Here is a 19,879-nt window from a genome sequence, read left to right as displayed (position 1 = left end):
CTCCTGGGGTACAGGCTGTGGCTCCTGGGGTACAGGCTGTGGCTCCTGGGGTACAGGCTGTGGCTCCTGGGGTACAGGCTGTGGCTCCTGGGGTACAGGCTGTGGCTCCTGGGGTACAGGCCGTGGCTGCTGGGCTTCAGGCTGTGGCTGCTGGGGTACTGTGGCTGCTGGGGTTCAGGCTGTGGCTGCTGGGGTACAGGCCGTGGCTGCTGGGGTGCAGGCCGTGGCTGCTGAGGTACAGGCTGTGGCTGCTGGGGTACTGATTGGAGGGAGAGAGCAGCCAGCAGTGTCAATTTCAGCGGCTGGCTGATTGCTTCAGTGAGAGAGCAGCTTCCCTCTCCGGATCAAAGTGAGCTGGCCGCTGAAATTGACACTGCCGGCTGCTCTCTCCCTCCAATCAGAAACATTAAAACTTAAAAGTTGGATTGGAGGGAGAGAGCAGCGGGCAGTGTCAATTTCAGCGGCCGGCTCATTTTGATCCGGAGAGGGAAGCTGCTCTCTCACTGAAACAATCAGCCGGCCGCTGAAATTGACACTGCTGGCTGCTCTCTCCCTCCAATCCAACTTTTAAGTTTTAATGTTTCTGATTGGAGGGAGAGAGCAGCCAGCAGTGTCAATTTCAGCGGCCGGCTGATTGTTTCAGTGAGAGAGCAGCTTCCCTCTCCAGATCAAAGTGAGCCGGCCGCTGAAATTGACACAACTGACAGTTGGGGTCCATAAGCCCCCCCGCGGTATATCGCGAACCGCGGTATTGCGGAGCGCGGTATAACGGGGGACTACTGTACCACTTTAATGTGGTAACCGGGTCCTATCTCTCAGAGAGGGTCCAGAGCCAATTTTAATGACCTACTGTATCACACTACCACTGTGGTTGCTCTGACATACAAAACCTGCAGAAGAACAAGTGGAGGTTCCAAAGGCTTCAGGTGCAGGGGTAATCTGCACAGCCTCAAGCCTGTGGAACTCTGCTGAATTATCTCTATGCCCACCTCCACAACTTGCCCCTCTCATAGCTGGCCAGCAGGGTGTTAAGGAACCCAAATGTTAAAATTCTCTCTCTCTCTCTCTCTCTCCTCTCTCTCTCTCTCTCTCTCTCTCTCTCTCTCTCTCTCTCTGTCTCTCTCTCTCTGTCTCTCTCTCTGTCTGCCTGTCTCTGTCTGCCTGTGTCACTCTCTTTTCTCTTCTTCCCCCCCCCCCCCCCCCCCAAACCACCACCACAGCACAGTGGTTGGCACTGCTGCCTCACAGCACAGAGACCCGGGTTCAATTCTCACCTTGGGTCACTGATATTAACGAGTATGTACGTTCTGCGTGGGTTTCCTCTGGTTTTCTCCCACAGTCGAAAGATAGGTGAGGTTGGTGGAATGGACATGATAAATTGCCCCTTGGTGTCCAGGGGTGAGTAGACATGGGTAGAGTGCTCATTCAAAGGGTCGGTGAAGACTCGATGGACTGAATGGCTTCCTTCTGCACTGGCTAAAATGCTCATAGCCAATAACACAAACTCTAATTTGTGTAGACTTCTGTTGCCATCATCCATTCCAAGTGCTACAGTTACTGACCCCTGAGTTCTTCGTGAAACTTCATTGCTCTTATTCATTTGAAAATCATTCCAAAACTTTCTTCATCCTATTCACATCAAAATAATACTATAATCTATTGTTAAGGAGGTAGCGGAAGGACACTTAAATTGTTTTTTAATGCATTTTGGTCAGAGTCAACATTGTTTTGTGAAAGAGAAACCTTGTTTGAGAAATTCAAGCAGGGTGGATAAAGGGGAACCAATTGATGAGGTGTATTTAAATTTTCAACCGGCATTTGATGAGGTGCTTGTTATGCCACCATAGGCAAGTGCATGGTCATTTCCAGCGCCACATCCCCGGAGTCACAACACACCTGAATTAACTAATAATTCTTATAAAACTTTCCGGCATCTTTGGCCCTTGGCTGCCCAATAATTAGAGTCACATGGTTTGCAAGTTGAAACACAATTACTGTTTATTTATAACAAGATTAAAAGTGAAATATGTAAGGGATACAGTTGGTTAAATATTCATAAGCACCTAACTCCTACTGTAACTTGCCTCCCCTGCCCTCTCTATACATACACACAGACAAACACAGAGGTGGGGGGGGGGGGGGGGGGGGGGGGGGCAGGGAGGGGGGAAATGTAAATGAGAGAGAAAAGACTCTTTGCTTCAAATTGTGGTTCACTGTGTGCTTGTGGATTAAAATCTCTAGTGTATAGCCTGCAATGAACTTCCTCGCTGTTCAGCAATATTACTCGCAGCTTCTCCTGGAGAGGCCTCTTGCTTTGAATCAAACTTTGCTTTCAGGCCTCTGCCTTTGCTTGAGAAAGAATTGGTCAGTTCATGCCAGCCTTTTCTACACAGAGAGTAGTTCTCACAGTGGTCCTTTAGTGAGAGTTACCTGGATATTTCTGGAGAGAGTTACCAAATCCTGAACCTTACCTGCACAGAGTGTAATGGTTCTCTTGTAAACCGATTCATCAAGGCTTTCTGCCAGGTCAGAAACACAGTCTTTCTGGAGAAAAACAGAGTGGAAAGAGAGTGGGCCTTCCCTCAATGCTGCCAAAGCGAAATTGAAACTCCTTAGGTCTCTGAACCATTTCAGTTGGATCAGATCCAATCATCACATGTTATCGGGCAGAACACGGCCTTTTATCTGTTAACAAATCAACTAATAGCAGAATATTATTGAAATGCAGAGAGTCTGTAGCATGCTGCAGTACAGAGGGATCTGGGTGTCCTTGTATGAATCACAGAAGGTTAGCATGCAGCGGCAGTATGTAATGAAGAAACTAAGTGGGAAGTTGCCGTTAAATACAAGAGGGATGTAATATAAAAGTAGGGAAGTTTTACTGCAGTTATTCTGGGCATTGGTGGAACAGCACCTATAGTACTATGTGCATTTTGTTCTACTTAAGGATGGATATACCTGTGTTGGAAGCAGTTCAGAGAAAGTTGACCAGAGTGATTCTTGAGATGAAGGGTTTGTCTTCAGAGGAAAGGTTGGAGTTTCGAAACAGGAGAGGTGATTTGAATGAAACGTGGAGAATTTTGAAGGGCTTTACAGAATAAATGCTGAGACATTGTTTCCAACCTAGAACTACGAGGAACAACCTAAAAATAGGAGTGTCTCCCATTTGATAATCTTTATTGATGCCACGAGTAGGCTGACATTAACACTGCAATAAAGTTACTGTGAAAATCTCCTAGTTGCTATACTACGGCACCTGTTCGTGTACACTGAGGGAGAATTCAGAATGTCCAAATCACCTAACCACATGTTTTTCAGGACTTGTGGGAGGAAACCGGAGCACCCGGATGAAACCCACGCAGGTATGGGGAGAACGTGCTGAGTCCGCACAGACAGTGGCCCAAGCCGGGAATTGAACCCGGGTCCCTGGTGCTTTGAAGCAACAGTGCTAACCACTGTGCTGCCCCTAAAATGGAAATGGGGAGGATTGTTTTCTGAGGGCCATGAGATTTTGGAATTCTCTTCATCAGAGAGCAATGAAGGCCATTTAATATATTCAATGCTCAGTTTAGACAGATTTCTGATTGACAAAGGAGTCGCAGGTTATGGGGGAAGTCTAAAGTGGAGTTAAGGTCCCAATCAGATCAACATGGTCATATTGAATGATAGAGTAGGCTTGGGCTGAATGACCCTCTTCTGTTTCTTATCGTCTGATGAACATTAGATTACATCACAAAAGTAATTCCTTCTTAATGAAGTCCTTTACAATATTCTGAGATTATATAATCACAGTTTATCTCTTTCTTGCAACTCCTGCCTCTGTTCCTTCATTAACAGCATAGTTATCAGTTATAATTCCCCTGCATGATGTCTTCCTAACCCCTTGAATTACCACATATCTCGCACCATCAGAAGTTGACATGAAACTTATCTCTTTGACGATGTGTTTGGTCATCTCTAACCTCTCAATTTTTCACTGTCCGACCTGCGCCTTTGAGTCTTTTGCTTTGTAAAAGGTACAACAAACTAGGGCTTCAAATCCTGGGGGTACCTGGGCTTTCATTTGTGTCATTTCATGTTCAATCGTAACATGTAAAAATAATTCCAAATCAACGGGAGTGATATTCGCAACATTTGTCAATCTTTGAGACAAATTTTACTTGCATTTTATTCTAACCCAAGAAACCTTTTGATTGTTTTGCATTACTTTTTCCTTGCACATTTTGCAGGCACATGATAGATCTGTCTCATATCAATGTGGCACTGATCATGGATGAATGATTATTCTTTGATTGAAAACAAAGCTTCGTTCCCGTGCAGAAGCTCCGATCAAGTCAAATGAAGATATGAAATGGCAGAACTATCAGACGATCAATTTCTAGCCACTGCGAATGCTGTTAAATTGGTGAAACCAAAGGAGTTGGCCCAGGTCCAGTGTGGGATGAAGGATGTGATGCCATTGAAGAAGACTATGTTTGTACTCTTGTTTCTACATGTTTATTGTTTGTTGTCACCAAATGGAACAAAGTCTTTGGCAAAAACACCTCTGTGGATTCAAAATACCACAAAAGAACGACTTAACTGTGAACAGTGACTGAAGTAGGCACTGTAGTAGTTGGACAGCTACTTATCAAACGTAATAGAGGACTTTAATGGTGAATAACACTAGATAATGGTTGCTGCAGACTTTCCTTGCAGGTTTATATTTAGGTGCTAAATATAGGCCCCGTTCAAACTATTTTGTATCTATAGCATGGCTAGCTTCAAAATAGTGCATCATTTTGCCCTTCTAAAGTAAGAATTAGCTGAAAGGAACTCAGAATTGCATTGAGAAATGCATGCTGATGACTTGAGTTTCAATTTCAAATTAGGCCATTGTTTTGCACCTTTCGAAAGATGCTGAACCACAAGATTTATAATGCTGGAAAGAAATTTGAAGGCAGTGTATTTGATGAGGGGGCTTGCCTGATTGTTGTCGATTGGGATGCTATTTTTGTTCTCTAGCAAAAGTTTCACCGGGAAAAAAGTTGAAAATAGTACCAATCTATTCTGTCATTGGGATGCACATTATTAATCTTAATGAAAGGCATCATTTGAACAAAAAATGACTTGAAATGAAAAAAACGAGACACTACAAAAACCCATTCCGATCCCTTCAGATTGTTCGACAAGCAATGAAATGTCACAAACTATGTAATTTAGAAGTAAAATATGAAGATTTTTAGCCTATTCTAGGCAAAATTATCCTGAAGGCCTTGCCTTTGTGTTAAATATCCCTAAGTAACTGATCATCTGGAAAAAAGCTATCTATGCTACTTGAGTGGTAAACAAGGGTGCAAACTAGTGTAGTGCTACGGATAGATTCAAGTACAGACATTATGTGAGGACTACCAGAGCAGTAGCAGAATGAGAGTCCTGTTACATTACCAAATGCTAATCTGCAGTTGGTTTGCTCCACATAATAGACCATGAGATTGTGTTTGAACGAAGGAGTTCTCTAGGCTTTCTGCTGTGTTTTTGAGTATTTTGTCCACGGTTGTACCGTAGAGCATTCATTGCTGTGGTGGTAGTAATCTATTACTGACTGTGAAACGTTTTTATTTCGTATTTAAGTATTATAAACCGTGCTGAGTTCTAACAGACGTTGATATACATTAAACACCAGAATCAGGTTTTCATTCGCCTGTCTGCTGGTTAGTGACTTTTTTTAATCATCATATCTGCTGAATTCCAGCCATCTGAATAAACAAATGTTTCACTGCCACAGGCGATGGTGACTCCTGACTTGCTCAGTTTCACGTCTTGGATCTACTGGTGGAATTATCCAACCACCAGACTGCCAAAGCAGATGGACCTCTGCTTCTTGCTGATGACAATGAAATCTGAAAGACCTTCAGAAATGCATTTGTTTCTCGAGGCATTTTTTTGGTTGGGGCTTGTGGAGGGAAGAAGAGAGAATGGTTTTAGTTTTTTTCTAAGTGTGTGCTGCATAGACCTCTCCAAGTCCGTATCTCAGAATATGTTTTATTAAGTATATTTGTACAAAGAGGAGTAATTTTCTTCCTGTTCAGAAGACTGAGAATTAATACTTTGAGTTGCAGTATTCATCTAGTTGTATCATCTGCACCTCGATCATCCTGTGCAGAAGCAAATTGCGCAATTAAGTCAACTTTTGTTTGACCGAATCAACATTCAAATTAGTATTTAACTTGAGTACAGCTGTTGAAACTGTCATGGCAGATTTGATAGTCAAAGGGGATCTGATATCTGACTTGCTATGAGGTGGAAAAATATATGGGTCTTTATAGTACGAAGATTTTAATGCATTCTTTGAGAGAGTTTGCCCTATGCATTCCCATTTAATGAAACTATCCAACAATTATAGGAGAGCAAAATGTTTCCGATTCATTGATTCAGTCCAAGATTTGTCAGAGGTTGCAGCTCATTGAGGATTTTTAATTGCTTTCATAGAATAGATCAGTACTTTAACTACCTTTTCTGTTAATGCTGATTTGTGGTTGTGAAATGCAGTATCTTACACTTGACATTGGAGGTTTATCACTGACAATGCAGACCTACAAAAAAGAATAAACAGTAGGAAATTTCCAAAGATAGGAGGTGGGGTTGTAGAACTAGAAATAAATTGAACTTGCGTTCAAGCTGTCTTTTTTGTATAGGATGCTGAATCCTGAGTTGGGGCAAGGATTGAAAGTATCATGCAGATTTTCATTTTAGTTTTATCAGGCCCGCCACAGACTGAAGTAGAACCTTGCCTGGGCTTAATGGAGCTGTCGGTGCCAGTCCTTGCTAGATGAGGAACAATTTGATTGTATCATGATCACATAGAGATGGATTGAAATGTATTACAAATGGTAAGGGTTGTTGGCCTTTTTTTTCTCATTTATTTGAGTTTGATGTGTGCGTAAAACTCATGAGTCAGACATTTGTTTCCCTTTGATGTTAACAATTCTAACATCTTCCATTTGGAAAACCAAATGGGTTACGACTCGTGCGTATTCCCAGCAACACTATATATGGCTGGTATATAATATAATATATATATTTATATATATTATATAATATTATTTGCATTATTGAAGCAGCAACTTTTGAGAGAGGAGGTTTTCCAGTTTATATAGTAGTCATTGATTAATGGCAGTGGCCATGTTGCTAGGAGAAATAGATGACAGGATAGGATATGTCATTAAGGACATAAGTATGGTTGAACTGTAGGTGTATAGGGGAAGATGTGCTGCAACCATCATCAAAGTTGTTCACTGCACTTTAGTTGGTTTCACTTAAACTGCAAAGAAACATTTGTATGACAGCATGTAAGTAGTGCAAAATGCTTTCACGTCATCATTCGTGGTGTTCATCTACTTTTTAGACGTTGTACATTAGCTAATTATTTCTGAAGTTGACTGTTTTTTCCATGTATTTTATTTCAAAGTTTATTGGATGCAATGACTTATTGACCTGAAACAAGACATCCTGTGTATTAATACATTTTTATAAAGATCACAGTTCTTCCATATGTACTTTCTCCTGTTTATTTACACGGGTCTTCTTACTCAGGGGTGATACTTTACAAACTCCTCTGTGTGTATGTGGAGCCAAATATATTTTTTAAACCCCTCATGCAATAAAGCCCTTGTGTGAGTAGTGGGGTGCACGGTGGTTTAAACACAAAGTTGACTATGTTAAAGCTGAGTTTTAATATACAATGATTTGGATTACTTTATTTTCTGAAGGTTTACTGGCATTGTGTTTGCATTATGTAGCTTCTAAATCGGTTGCCCGAAACATTGTAGAAAGTATAACTTTGTATTTGTCAGTGCTCAGTCCGGATGCATCTTGCCAGTTTAAAGGGGGGTTCATCTTTGTAGAGAGAGTGCTCGAAATGTATATAATTGTCCATTTTTAGGTCTCCTACATACAGTATTGTAAAATTGCTGGTGGTCTTGAGGTGTTAGGATAACCAACATTTTATGACTATAGAAGCAGTAACCTAATGTCACAGAATTAATGGCTTTTATGACGTGCTCGAAGAAACATTGAGTCATGCTGTTTCTTTACTGATGGGGACTGTGGATTTGTGTTGTAAACCATGTCAGCTGAGTTCCTGATGCCAATTTTAAAATGTAGACCACAGTTCCTGCTAGTTTTGAGAACGTGTAACACAATGGTTCATAAAACATGCTCTGAGCCAATTTTTACTCCCAACATATGCTTGCTGCTACTGTAACTTAAAATGTTTGACACATTGTGGATCACCCATTATACGCAAGAGTTAGTTGGGGAGAAATTTTAAAATGCTGTATGTAGAAAATGTGGGAAGAGCTCTTACCAATGCTCCCCCTCCACCCAAAACACAAAGGATGTTCCCATTCCCATGTACCGTCTCCTTGATTTAAGACATAAAGTGTATTATAAATAGCTGCAGTTAACAGCTGTGAAAGGAAAATGTATTCATTCCTCAGTTATTTGTTCAATAGTTGAATAGTTAGTTGGAATTTTGGAGGAGTCTTAACTAGATTCTTGAAAGGCACCAGTCAAAAACGTCACCTATAAAAAGAAGATTCTCACTGAACTTATTACTATAATTGTCATGTCTTCCCCACACCTCCGAACCTGCTGCACAAAACATGAAAAGATAGATAATAAACTAATTAGACTTCTTAGAGTGGGTAAAAATCCTGTCGATCTGGATATGAATTACGCTGTCGTCTTTGTGGAAATTCAAATTGACCAAAACTAGCATTGCCCCTAATTGAAGAGTTAAGATGTAAAGCTAAAGGAAGAGGAGTAACCACGTGCCCCCTTTTAGTTCAATACCTTTAATACCTCTGCCTGTCAGCAAGTGCTGTGCGTATTAGGTTTTTGATTAGATTGTGAATATCTTGTCAAATAGTTGGAATTAAAAATCAGCTCTGAGATATTTTAAAACCTAAACGATATTCCTTGCTAGTTTAGTACTGTTGCTGGTGCCGCTTTTGCACTTCTGATGTTCCTTAGTGTGGCATTGTCCAAGTTTGTCTTGCTTTATTTATGTGGTATTGCTTTATTTGTTTTCAATTTGGCTTCACTTACTCATTTCACAGATTTATTTATATATTGTGTTATTTCCTGCACTTTTAGAATAGAAATCCTATTAACATTTATATAAAAGGTAAAGAGATCAAGACTTGGTCACTCTGTGGCTCAAAAGGTTTAATGTTTGTTGAGCTGTTATACAGCCCTGGTGTTAAAGCTGTACAACAAGTCAGACATTTTAGTAGGATTCATCGTCCCTTTTATACTACATGTTGGTGCTTTAGAAATAACAATTTTTTTCCACGGCCATTAATAATCTTTTTTCTGTTGCTTTCTGTCCACTGTTTATAACTGGCATTTTAAAATTAATAGAAGATAACATTTTATCCTCTTATTTTTTAAGTAGGCCAAGTTCAAAATAGTTGCTTTGATGCAGAACTATATTTATTAGTGCGAGATGAGGAAGTATGTTCCTTCCCTAAACTTGAAAAAAATATGCACTACATTTACTTTAAGCATCAGAGCTTAAAGAGTCTATACAATTATTATTCATTTTGTTTATACTTTAAACTGGTTCATTAGATAATATCCAGTGGGTAATTAATTATTAAGCATTGCTGTGGTATATGTGGTTCAAATCTTAAGAATCTGAAAGGTTTTGTATAAGATTAACTTTTAATTGCCGACTAGGTTGGTACTGGAAATTGTGACCGCCATATTGCAAGTGTTTATGAACAAACTGATTCACATTGAATCTTGGTGTAGCTTTTATCAGAGCGCTGTATAGAACACAGTTGGGAAGGATCAGTTGTGTTGTAACATCAGCTTTTATGCTGTTTTGTTCCTGAAACTATTGACCCAGGCTTTCCACTAAAAAAAAGCATTACGAATAACAGGCTCCGTGTCTAAACCAGCGACGCTGATATTTTCATCTGCTGCGGAGCAGTTGTATTTGGGTAGCTTTGCATCGGTAATCAAGATTTTCATATACGTTCCGAACTTCAGAATAAAGGGATTTGGGGTTAACTTCAGAGTAAGTGTACATTGTAACCACCTAAAAACTGCAGTGTTCCTGTGTAAAAACACTCGCCTCACGGTGGCGAAATGCTGAAAAGAAATCCCTTTCCTGATATGTCAGGATAATTACATTTATTTTAAATTGTTGCATCTTTAGTTTTCTGTAATTATGGTACCATATTTCTGAATGCGTTTGCTATCTGGCATTCTACAGTGAACTGCCGTTGCTCTGGGGAAAAATGATTTTATTAATACGACCCAAACAGGATAAACACGAGTTGAAAAATATTTTTTTTTGCAATATTTTTTGCCTGACTCATTGTACTCACAGTTACCATTTTCCTCCACTTACATCAATATTTGACTTCTTAGATTGCTGCAATTTGATAGCAAGGCAGAATAGTTGGAAAAATAAATAGAATTGCCAGTTCCTTTGCAACTAGTTTCAAAAATTACTGCCGGGGAGCTTAGTTGATGGTTTTCTATGTTTTAACATTACAGTTGGTGTCTACAGTAGGCAATTTAACCAATTCAATAAGTTGCGGAATTGCAAAGATTTGTCCTCATCACTTAGAAATTCATTGGGTTTTTTTGATAATCACTAAGTATGTGTGGCATGAAAATGAAGCTCATTAGTATGAAGTAACAGTGATTACCCAGTAAGTTTGTGAGATGCTAAAAGCAGCTGAAGAAGTTATGTCATTATGATTCATCATTTCCCCCCCCCCCCCCCAAAGCATCTTAGGAAATGCTACTAGGTCAAAAATTGCCATTTTAAACCATGTCCCCATGCGTGTTCTTTCCAAGCCTGGACTAAGAGTTAGCAGGGAAATGGATATTGCCTGGTATTGGATTGTATTAACAATGGTTTAAATGTCTAACATCATTCAGAAATGTGTTTTATTGTAGGAAACGAGAAGTGTCAGCTGGCGTTGGAGATGCAGTTTTAACAGATTTCCCTCCTTACAGATGCAGTATTCTGAGCTTCTTCCATTTGGATGTTATATTTTGCTTGAATTACCGTTGTTTCTTCCACAGGGAATTGAATGCCGTATCTTTTTTTAATTGTTTCTTCACTGCTATGGAAATCTATTTGGTACTTCCTGATACGATGTGCTCAGTATTTTCATTTCTTGCTGCAATAAAGTGTGCATATATTTCAGAAAATGCTTTCATGCTCGTCTTTCACACGAGGGTTGGGGGAGGGAGCTGTACATGTATGTGTATTTTCTGGTTTTTAGTTGGCGGTTCATTTGTCACTGAACAATTCAGTTCTATATTGCTGTTAGGGAGTGAGTTTCACAGTTGTTAGTGTAACAATGAGCAGTGTTTAAATTTATTATTGAGATCTGTTGTAATTTTTTGCACTACAGTAAGGCAGGTTCACAACTAATTGCATGTATTCCCTGTTAAATGGTTGAGACAAAGGGCTCTGTTGGTCTGTAGGACACAGTAACTTCTGTTTTCAGTCCTTGACAAAGACCCCTCGAGTGGTTCAGCATTTGGTAATGCCTTGTTTATCTATGATAAGCTTACGTATTTACTAATTACGTTTGTTCCAGGCGGTTCGTGGAGGAGATGACCCATAGCCATGCAAGCTTGTCAAATGTATGTTAAGATATTCCTAATGTATGTCACTAACTTGCTGTTTTTCTTACAGTTTAAGCGCACACGAGGAATATAGAGGGATTGCCTTTCTCTTGCCACTGTTTTCGGTGGTAGAAACGATTATCAGTTTAGCAATTCGACACATGAAAACTGAGCACAAGGGTTGTTGTATTCAAAGTTATATCTATCACTGAAGTTGATCCTTCCTAACCTGAGTTTACATTTGAGGTTTAAGTAGATTCTCTTAGGAGTTACAGCAGCTTAAACATATTGATACTGTGATATTATATTAGAGTACTTAATGTAAGGGTTTCTAATTGCTGATGAATGGATTTGGAGTTGTCACATGCTTCAAATGTATTATTGTATTACATTTTATAAATGCTTTCATTATGTTTGAATTTTTTATTTCTAATTTGTGCAGTGAATAAGATTTTTAATTTTAATATTTTGACTATTTTAAAATGTTGACTTTAAAATGAATTGTATTAATACTGCTGAATTGTGAATTAGAATAGTTTGATAATAAAAACTTCTCAAAATAATCTTGACTTTTTTTGTCATCTTGTTAGAGCACAGACATTCATACAATTCTCTGCGAGCTGGCCAGTTCAAGCGACAATGTCACACAGAACAGATATCTCTTCCTCATTCAGCTTTTATTTCTCACCATAAAGTTTCATAGAGCATGGGGCAGCACGGTGGCGCAGTGGTTAGCATTGCTGCCTCATGGCGCTGAGGTCCCAGGTTCGCTCCCGGCTCTGGATCACTGTCCATGTGGAGTTTGCACATTCTCCCTGTGTTCGCGTGGGTTTCGCCCCACAACCTAAAGATGTGCAGGCTAGATGGATTGGCCATGCTAAATTGCCCCTTAATTGAAAAAAATGAATTGGGTACTCTAACTTTATTTTTTTTTAAGTTTCATATCGCACACTTTTGAAGTGGATTCCAATCTACTCTGAGCTGGATTTTTTTAATGTTTATTTTTTCGTGGGATGTGGGTGTCGCTGGCTAGGCCAACATTTGTTGCCCATCCCTAATTGCCTGTGAACTGAGTGCCTTGTCAGGCCATTTCAGAGGGTAGTGAAGAGTCAGCCACATTAATATAGGTCTGGGGTCATGTGGGCCAGACCAGGTAAGGATGCCAGATTTCCTTCCCTCTAGGTCATTAGTGAACCAGATGGGCTTTTCCAACAATTGACGATGGTCTTGTGGTCACCATTACTGAGACTAGCTATTCATTCCACATGTTATTGAATTTATAATTCCATCATCTGTCATGGTGGGATTTGAACCCATGTCCCCAGAACATTAGCCTGGGCCTATGGATTATTAGTCCAGTGACATTACCCCTACACCACCATCTCCCACTAAAGGCTATTAATATTATTCAGGCCAATTTCATTCTCTGGCCAGTGCAAAATTAGTAGAAAGGAATTGCCTGATTATCTTTTTTATAAACAATGGATACTCGTGTTTTAATTTTCTGCAGGCTACTAGATCTCACGTTGAACCTTGGTTTCAGTCCTGTTCAGTCCATTGAAAATCTCCCAAGGCAGTAAACTGAGGCCCCATATTTCTCCTCATGTCAATCCCAGGGCACTACTTTGAAGAACACTGGGGGAGTTATCCCTGGTGTTCCACCCAATATTTATCCCTCAGCCTACATCAGGAAGTGAAGTTATGTGGCAATTATCACTGCTGTTTGTAGGACCTGACGATGTGCAATTCTCATTTTGTTCACTGCAACATTGACTGGCTTTTAAGTGCTTTGGGGCACTTTGAAATAGCGAAAGGCACGATATAAGTACAAGGTTTTGTCTCTCTTAAAGACTTAAAAATATAATGGTGTTTGCCAAGTACTTTTTGTCAGAATAATCATTTTGAAGATCAAGTGAACCTTGGGGATAATAAAAGCAATAAATACTATGGACGATTGAAATTTCTTGGGGGGAAACCCAGAAAATGCTGAAAAACCCAGAAGGTCTGGGCAGCGTCTGTGGCGCGTGAAAATGTAAATGCTTCGAGCCCATATTAATATCGAGCAGACACTCCGGGCTGGAAGGAGGAGATGGGATGTTGACAATAGAGATGAGGGAAGCTGCAATTGGAGATTATGGAAGACGCCTTGCTGTTTACAGTGTTGGGGTCATATCTGAACCCAATGTGAACTTCCAATTGCATATCTGTTCCATTCGTATGACAGTCTACGCTCATCTCTGCAATATTGCTCAACTCCGCTCCACGTTTTTAATCCTGACAGATTTGATGACAATGCACTTCTGGCTCGCATCTCTCTAAACTTGAGGTCGTCCAAACCTCTGTTGCCTGTGTCCTAATGTGCACCAAATTGTGTATGATAATACTCCTGTGGAGCACCTTTGGATGTTTTGCTACATTACGTGATTAGATTTTGAACATTGTGGGTGAGGGGCAGAAGAACCAGTGATTGGATCTGGAGGAAGGATTACTGGGAAGAGCTTTATGGTGGGGAACTGGAGGCGCTAAAGAATTCTTTTTGAGAACCCTGGTCCACAAGGGTTACTACTTCTTACAAAGAACAAAGAAAAGTACAGCACAGGAACAGTCCCTTCCGCCCTCCAAGCCGGTGTCGACCATTTTGCCCCTCTAACCTAAAACATTCTATACTTCCGGGGACCGTATCCCTCTATTTTCATCCTGTTAAGAAGCCCCTTAAACGTCACTATCGTACCTGCTTCCACCACCTCTTCTGGCAGCGAGTTCCAGGCACCAACTACCCTCTGTAAAAAGCTTCCCTCGCACATCTCTAAACTTTCCCCAGCACCTTAAACCTATGTCCTCTAGGAATTGACCCTTACACCCTGAGAAAAGGCTGCTGACTGTCCATGCCCCTCATAATTTTGCAGACTTCTATCAGGTTGCCGCTCGACCTCCGTTGCTCCAGTGAGAACACACTGAGTTTATCCAATCTCTCCGCATAGCCAATGCCCTCCATAGCAGACAATGTTCTGGTAAACCTCTACTGTACCTCTCCAAAGCTTCCACATCCTTCTGGTAGTGTGGTGACCAGAAGTGAGGGCTATATTCCAAATGTGGCCTAAGATTCTATGCAGCTGCAGCATGACTTGCCAATTTTTACACTCAGTCCTCCGGCCTATGAAGGCCGCCAAATGCATTCTTGACTGCCTTCTCTACCTGCGTTGCCACTTTCAGTGACCTGTGGACCTGCACACCCAGTTCTGTATCCATCTTGCCAGCTCAGCTTTGATCCTGTGTGAATTCACCTTCTGTACCAGTTTGCCACGAGGGACCTTGTTAAAAGCCTTACTGATGTCCATGGAGACAACATCCACTGCCCTACTTTCATCAATCATCTTTGTCACTTCATTGAAAACTCAATCAAGTCAGTGAGACACGACCTCCCCTTTACAAAACCATGCTGCCTCTCGATAATCTGTCCAATTGCTTCCAAATGGGAGTAAATCCTGTCTGGAATCCACTCCAATAATTTCCCTACCACTGAGTTAAGACTCACCAGCCTGTAATTTTTTGGATCATCCTTGCTACCCATCAAAAACAAAGGAACAACATTAGCTATTCTCTAGTCCACTGTGACCTCATCTGTAGTCAGTGAGGTTACAAAGATTTCTGTCAAGGCCCCAGCAATTTCCTCCCTTGCCTTCCTCAGTATTCTGGGGCAGACCCAATCAGACCCTGAGGACATATCTACCTTAATGTTTTTCAAGAGGCCCAACACCACCTCCTTTTTGATCTCAATGTGACCCAGACTATCTACCTTTTCCAGACTCATCATCCACCAAATTATTATCTTTGATGAATACTGATGCAAAGTACTCATTTAGTACCTCGCCCATTTCCTCTGACTCCACTCTGATTCCGTCCCCTATCCTTGAGTGGGCCAACCCTTTTCATGATCACTCTCTTGCTCTTTATATGCGTATAAAAAGCCTTTGGATTTTCCATAACCCTGTTTACCAAATGACATTTTGTGACCCCCTTTTAGCCCTCCTGACATCCATGCTTATGTTCATAGAACATTACAGCACAGTATGTTGTGCCGACCATTTATCCTAATCTAAGATCAACCTAACCTACACCCCTTCAATTTACTGTTGTCCATGCGCCTGTCAAAGAGTCGCTTAAATGTCCCTAATGACTCTGGCTCCACCACCTCTGCTGGCAGTGCATTCCACACACCCACCACTCTGTGTAAAGAACCTACCTCTGACATCTCCCTTATACATTCCTCCAATCACCTTCGTGATTATGTCCCTTCGTGATTATGTCCCCTCGTGACAGCCATTTTCACCCTAGGGAAAAGTCTCTGGCTATCTACTCTATCCATGCCTCTCATCACCTTGTACACCTCTATCAAGTCACCTCTCTGCCTTCTTCGATCCAGTGAGAAAAGCCCTAGCTCCCTCAACCTTTCTTCATAAGACATGCCCTCCTGTCCAGGCAGCATCCTGGTAAATCTCCTCTACACCCTCTCCAAAGCATCCACATCCTATAATGAAGTGACCAGAACTGGACACAATATTCCACGTATGGTCTAACTAGAGTTTTTTTTATAAGGGTGCAACAAAACCTCGCAGCTCTTAAACTCAATCCCCCTGTTAATGAAAGCCAACACACCATACGTCGTCTTAACAACCTTATCAACCTGGGTGGCAACTTTGCGGGATCTATGTACATGGACCCCAAGATCCCTCTGTTCCTCCACACTTCCAAGAATCCTGCCTTTAACCCTGTATTCAGCATTCAAATTAGACCTTCCAAAATGAATCACTTCACATTTATCAAGGTTGAGCTCCATCTGCCACTTCTCAGTCCAGCTCTGCATCCTGTCAATGTCCTGTTGTAACCTGCAACAACCCTCAACACTATCTCCAACTCCACCAACCTTTTGTGTCATCGGCAAACTTACTAACCCACCCTTCCACTTCCTCATCCAACTCATTTATAAAAATCGCAAATAGCAGAGGTCCCAGAACAGATCCTTGCGGGACACCATTGGTCACCAACCTCCAGGCGGAATACTTTCCATACACTACCACTCGCTGTCTTTCAGCCAGCCAATTCTGTATCCAGACAGCCAAATTTCCCTGTATCCAATGCCCCCTAACTTTCTGAATGAGCCTACCATGGGGAACCTCATCAAATGCCTTATCAAATCCATATACACTACATCCACTGCCCAACCTTCATCAATGTGTCTCGTCACATCCTCAAAAGAATTCAGTGAGGCATGACCTGCCCCTCAAAGCCATGCTGACTATCTTTAATCAAACTAAGGATTCATGATTATTTAGAAAAACAATCTCTCAGACTCCTTTCCAATATATTGTTCACCACAGACGTAAGACTAATGGGTCTGTAATTCCCAGGGATTTCCCTATTCCCTTTCTTGAACAGGGGAACAACATTTGCCTCCCTCCAATCATCCGGTACTACTCCAGTGGAGAGTGACGACGCAAACATCATCGCCAACGGTGCAGCAATCTCCTCCCTCGCTTCCCGTAGTAACCTTGGGTATATCCCGTCAGGCCCAGGGGACTTATCTATCCTGATGCTTTTCAAAAATTTCTAGCACATCGTCCTTCTTAATATCAACCTGTTCAAGTCTATTAACCTCGTTCACACTGTTCTCATGAGCAACAAGGTCCATCTCTAGTGAATACCGAAGCAAAGTATTCATTTAGGGCCTCCCATCTCTTCAGACTCTCGGCACAAGTTCCCTCTACTCCTGAACGGCCCTACTCTCACGCTGATTGTCCCCTTATTTCTCAGATAAGTGTAGAATGCCTTGGGGTTTTCCCTAATCCTTCCCGCCAGGGCTTTTTCATACCCTTTTCTAGCTCTCCTCAGTCCATTTTTGAGTTCCTTCCCGGCTACCTTGTAAACCTCTAGAGCCGAGTCTGATCCTTGCTTCCTCAACCTTAGCTAAGCTTCCGTCTTCTTCTTGACTAGAAGCTCCACTTCTCTTGTCATCCAAGGTTCCTTCACCTAATTATTCCTTCCTCGTCTCTGTGGGACAAAACTATCCAGCACTCGCAGCAAGTGCTCCTTCAACAACCCCCACATTACTGTTGTGCATTTCCCCAAGAACAACTGTTACCACTTTATGCTCCTCAGCTCCTGTCTAATAGCAGTATAATGTCCCCTCCCCCAATTAAATACCTTCCCATACTGTGTGTTCCTATCACTCTCCATGACTATGGTAAAGGTCAAGGAGTTGTGGTCACTGTTGACCGAAATGCTCTCCCACCGAGACATCTGACACCTGCCCTGGTTTATTGCCAAGTGCCAAATCCAATATGGCCTCCCCCTAGATGGCCTATCTACATTATGAGTCAGGAATCCTTCCTGTACATACCTGACAAAATCTGCTCCATCCAAACAATTTGCACTAAGGAGGTTCCAGTCAATATTAGGGAAGTTGAAGTCACCCGTGACAACATCTCTGTTACTTCTGCACTTTTCCAAGATCTGCCGCCCAATCGCTTCCTCTATCTCTCTGCTGATATTGGGGGGTCTATAGAAAACTCCCAATAAAGTGACTATTCCTTTCTTGTCTCTGACTTCCACCTATACTGACTCAGTGGACAAACCCTCCTCAACTCCCTCCTTTTCTGCAGCTGTGGTGCACTCCATAATTAACAGTGCCACTCCCCCTCCTCTTTTACCTCCTTCCCTATTCTTCTGAAAACATCTAATCCCCGGAACATCTAACAACCAGTCCTGCCCCTGTGAAATCCATGTCTCCATAATGTCCACAACATCATAGTTCCAAGTACTGATCTCTGCTCTAAGTTCATCTCCCTTATTCCTGACACTCCTTGCATTGAAACAGACACACTTTAACCATTCCACTGAGTGCAACTTTGCCCTATCAACAGACTATCGTTCCTCACAGACTTGCAGCATACTATTTCTGCCTGTTCAACAGCTACTCTACCCTCTGGTCCATAGCTCTGGTTCCCATCCCCCTACCAGGCTCCTTCATACTTTCCTTCTATTCCTCAGGGGCTTCGTCTGTTCCCAGCCTTCCAGCCCTTTCTGGCCCTTTTGGACCAGGCTCAGAATATCCCTCTTTATCCAAGATTCACAAAACTTGCCATGCCTATCCTCCTTCACAGGAACATGCTGGTCCCGAATACCTATCAAGTGACATTTGAAAGCCTCTCACATGCCAGGAGTTGATTTGCCCTCAGACATCTGTCCCCAATCTAAATTCTTCAGTTCCTGCCTAATATTGTTATAATTAGCCTTCCCCCAATTTCGCACCTTAACCCGAGGACTCCTCTTATCTTTATCCACCACGACCTTGAAACGTATGAATTCTGGTCACTGTTCTCGAAAGGTTCCCCGACTGAAACTTCGACCACCTAGCCGGGCTCATTCCCCAATACCGGATCCAGTTCGACCCCGTCCCTAGTTGGATTATCTACATATTGTTTCAAGAAGCTCTCCTTACAAACTCTGCCCCATCCAAACCCCTATCACTAAGTGAGTCCCAGTCAATATCGGGGAAATTAAAATCACCCACCGCTAAAACCCTGTTCCTTTTATACTTTCCAAAATCTACATTTAGTTCCCTCATACAAATCATTAATAATGTGAACAGTTGGGATCCTTGCACAGATCCCTGTGGTATTCCACTAGTCACTGCCTGCCAATCAGAAAAAGACCCATTTATTCCAACATTTTGCTTCCTGTCTGCTAACCTGTTTTCTATCCATCTCAAGACACCACATGCAATCCCATGAGCTTTAACTTTACATAGTAAGTTTTTACAGAATTTACAGTGCAGAAGGAGAAGGATTCGGCCCATCAAGTCTGTACAGGCTCTTACAATATCCACCCTATCCCTGTAAATCAGTAACCCCCATTTAACATTTTTTGGACACTAAGGGCAATTTAGCATAGCCAATCCACCTAACCCGCACATCTTTGGACTGTGGGAGGAAACCGGAGCACCCGGAGGAAACCCTTGCAGACACTGGGAGAACGTGCAGACTCCACACAGACAGTGAATCGAACCTGGGACCCTGGAGCTGGGAAGCAACTGTGCTAACCACTATGCTACCATGCTGCCCAAATTGCAATGTTGGACATTTTTTTTTAAAAATTATTTTTATTGAAAAATTTTGTATTTATACAACAACGAACTGTAATAAAACACCAACAATAACAATAATGATAACAGTCATAAACA

The 19,879-nt window shown here is 41.7% G+C and overlaps 1 protein-coding gene across 2 annotated transcripts in view; it reads left to right on the top strand.

Annotated features, from left to right (window-relative positions):
- rbm33a (RNA binding motif protein 33a) overlaps nucleotides 1–12,203 on the top strand; it is a 256,149-nt gene extending 243,946 nt beyond the window's left edge. For both annotated transcript variants that reach the window (XM_038798392.1, XM_038798391.1), the window contains one exon: nucleotides 4,230–12,203. In XM_038798392.1, the coding sequence (XP_038654320.1) occupies nucleotides 4,230–4,281 (52 nt within the window). In that variant the 3' untranslated portion in view covers nucleotides 4,282–12,203. The remainder of the gene's footprint in view (nucleotides 1–4,229) is intronic.
- Nucleotides 12,204–19,879: the final 7,676 nt, after the last annotated feature.

Source organism: Scyliorhinus canicula, chromosome 5, assembly GCF_902713615.1.
Source record: "Scyliorhinus canicula chromosome 5, sScyCan1.1, whole genome shotgun sequence".
Lineage (NCBI taxonomy): Eukaryota > Metazoa > Chordata > Chondrichthyes > Carcharhiniformes > Scyliorhinidae > Scyliorhinus > Scyliorhinus canicula.
The sequence above is the reverse complement of the archived record's forward strand: the minus strand, read 5'-3'. Positions and strand labels throughout refer to the sequence as shown.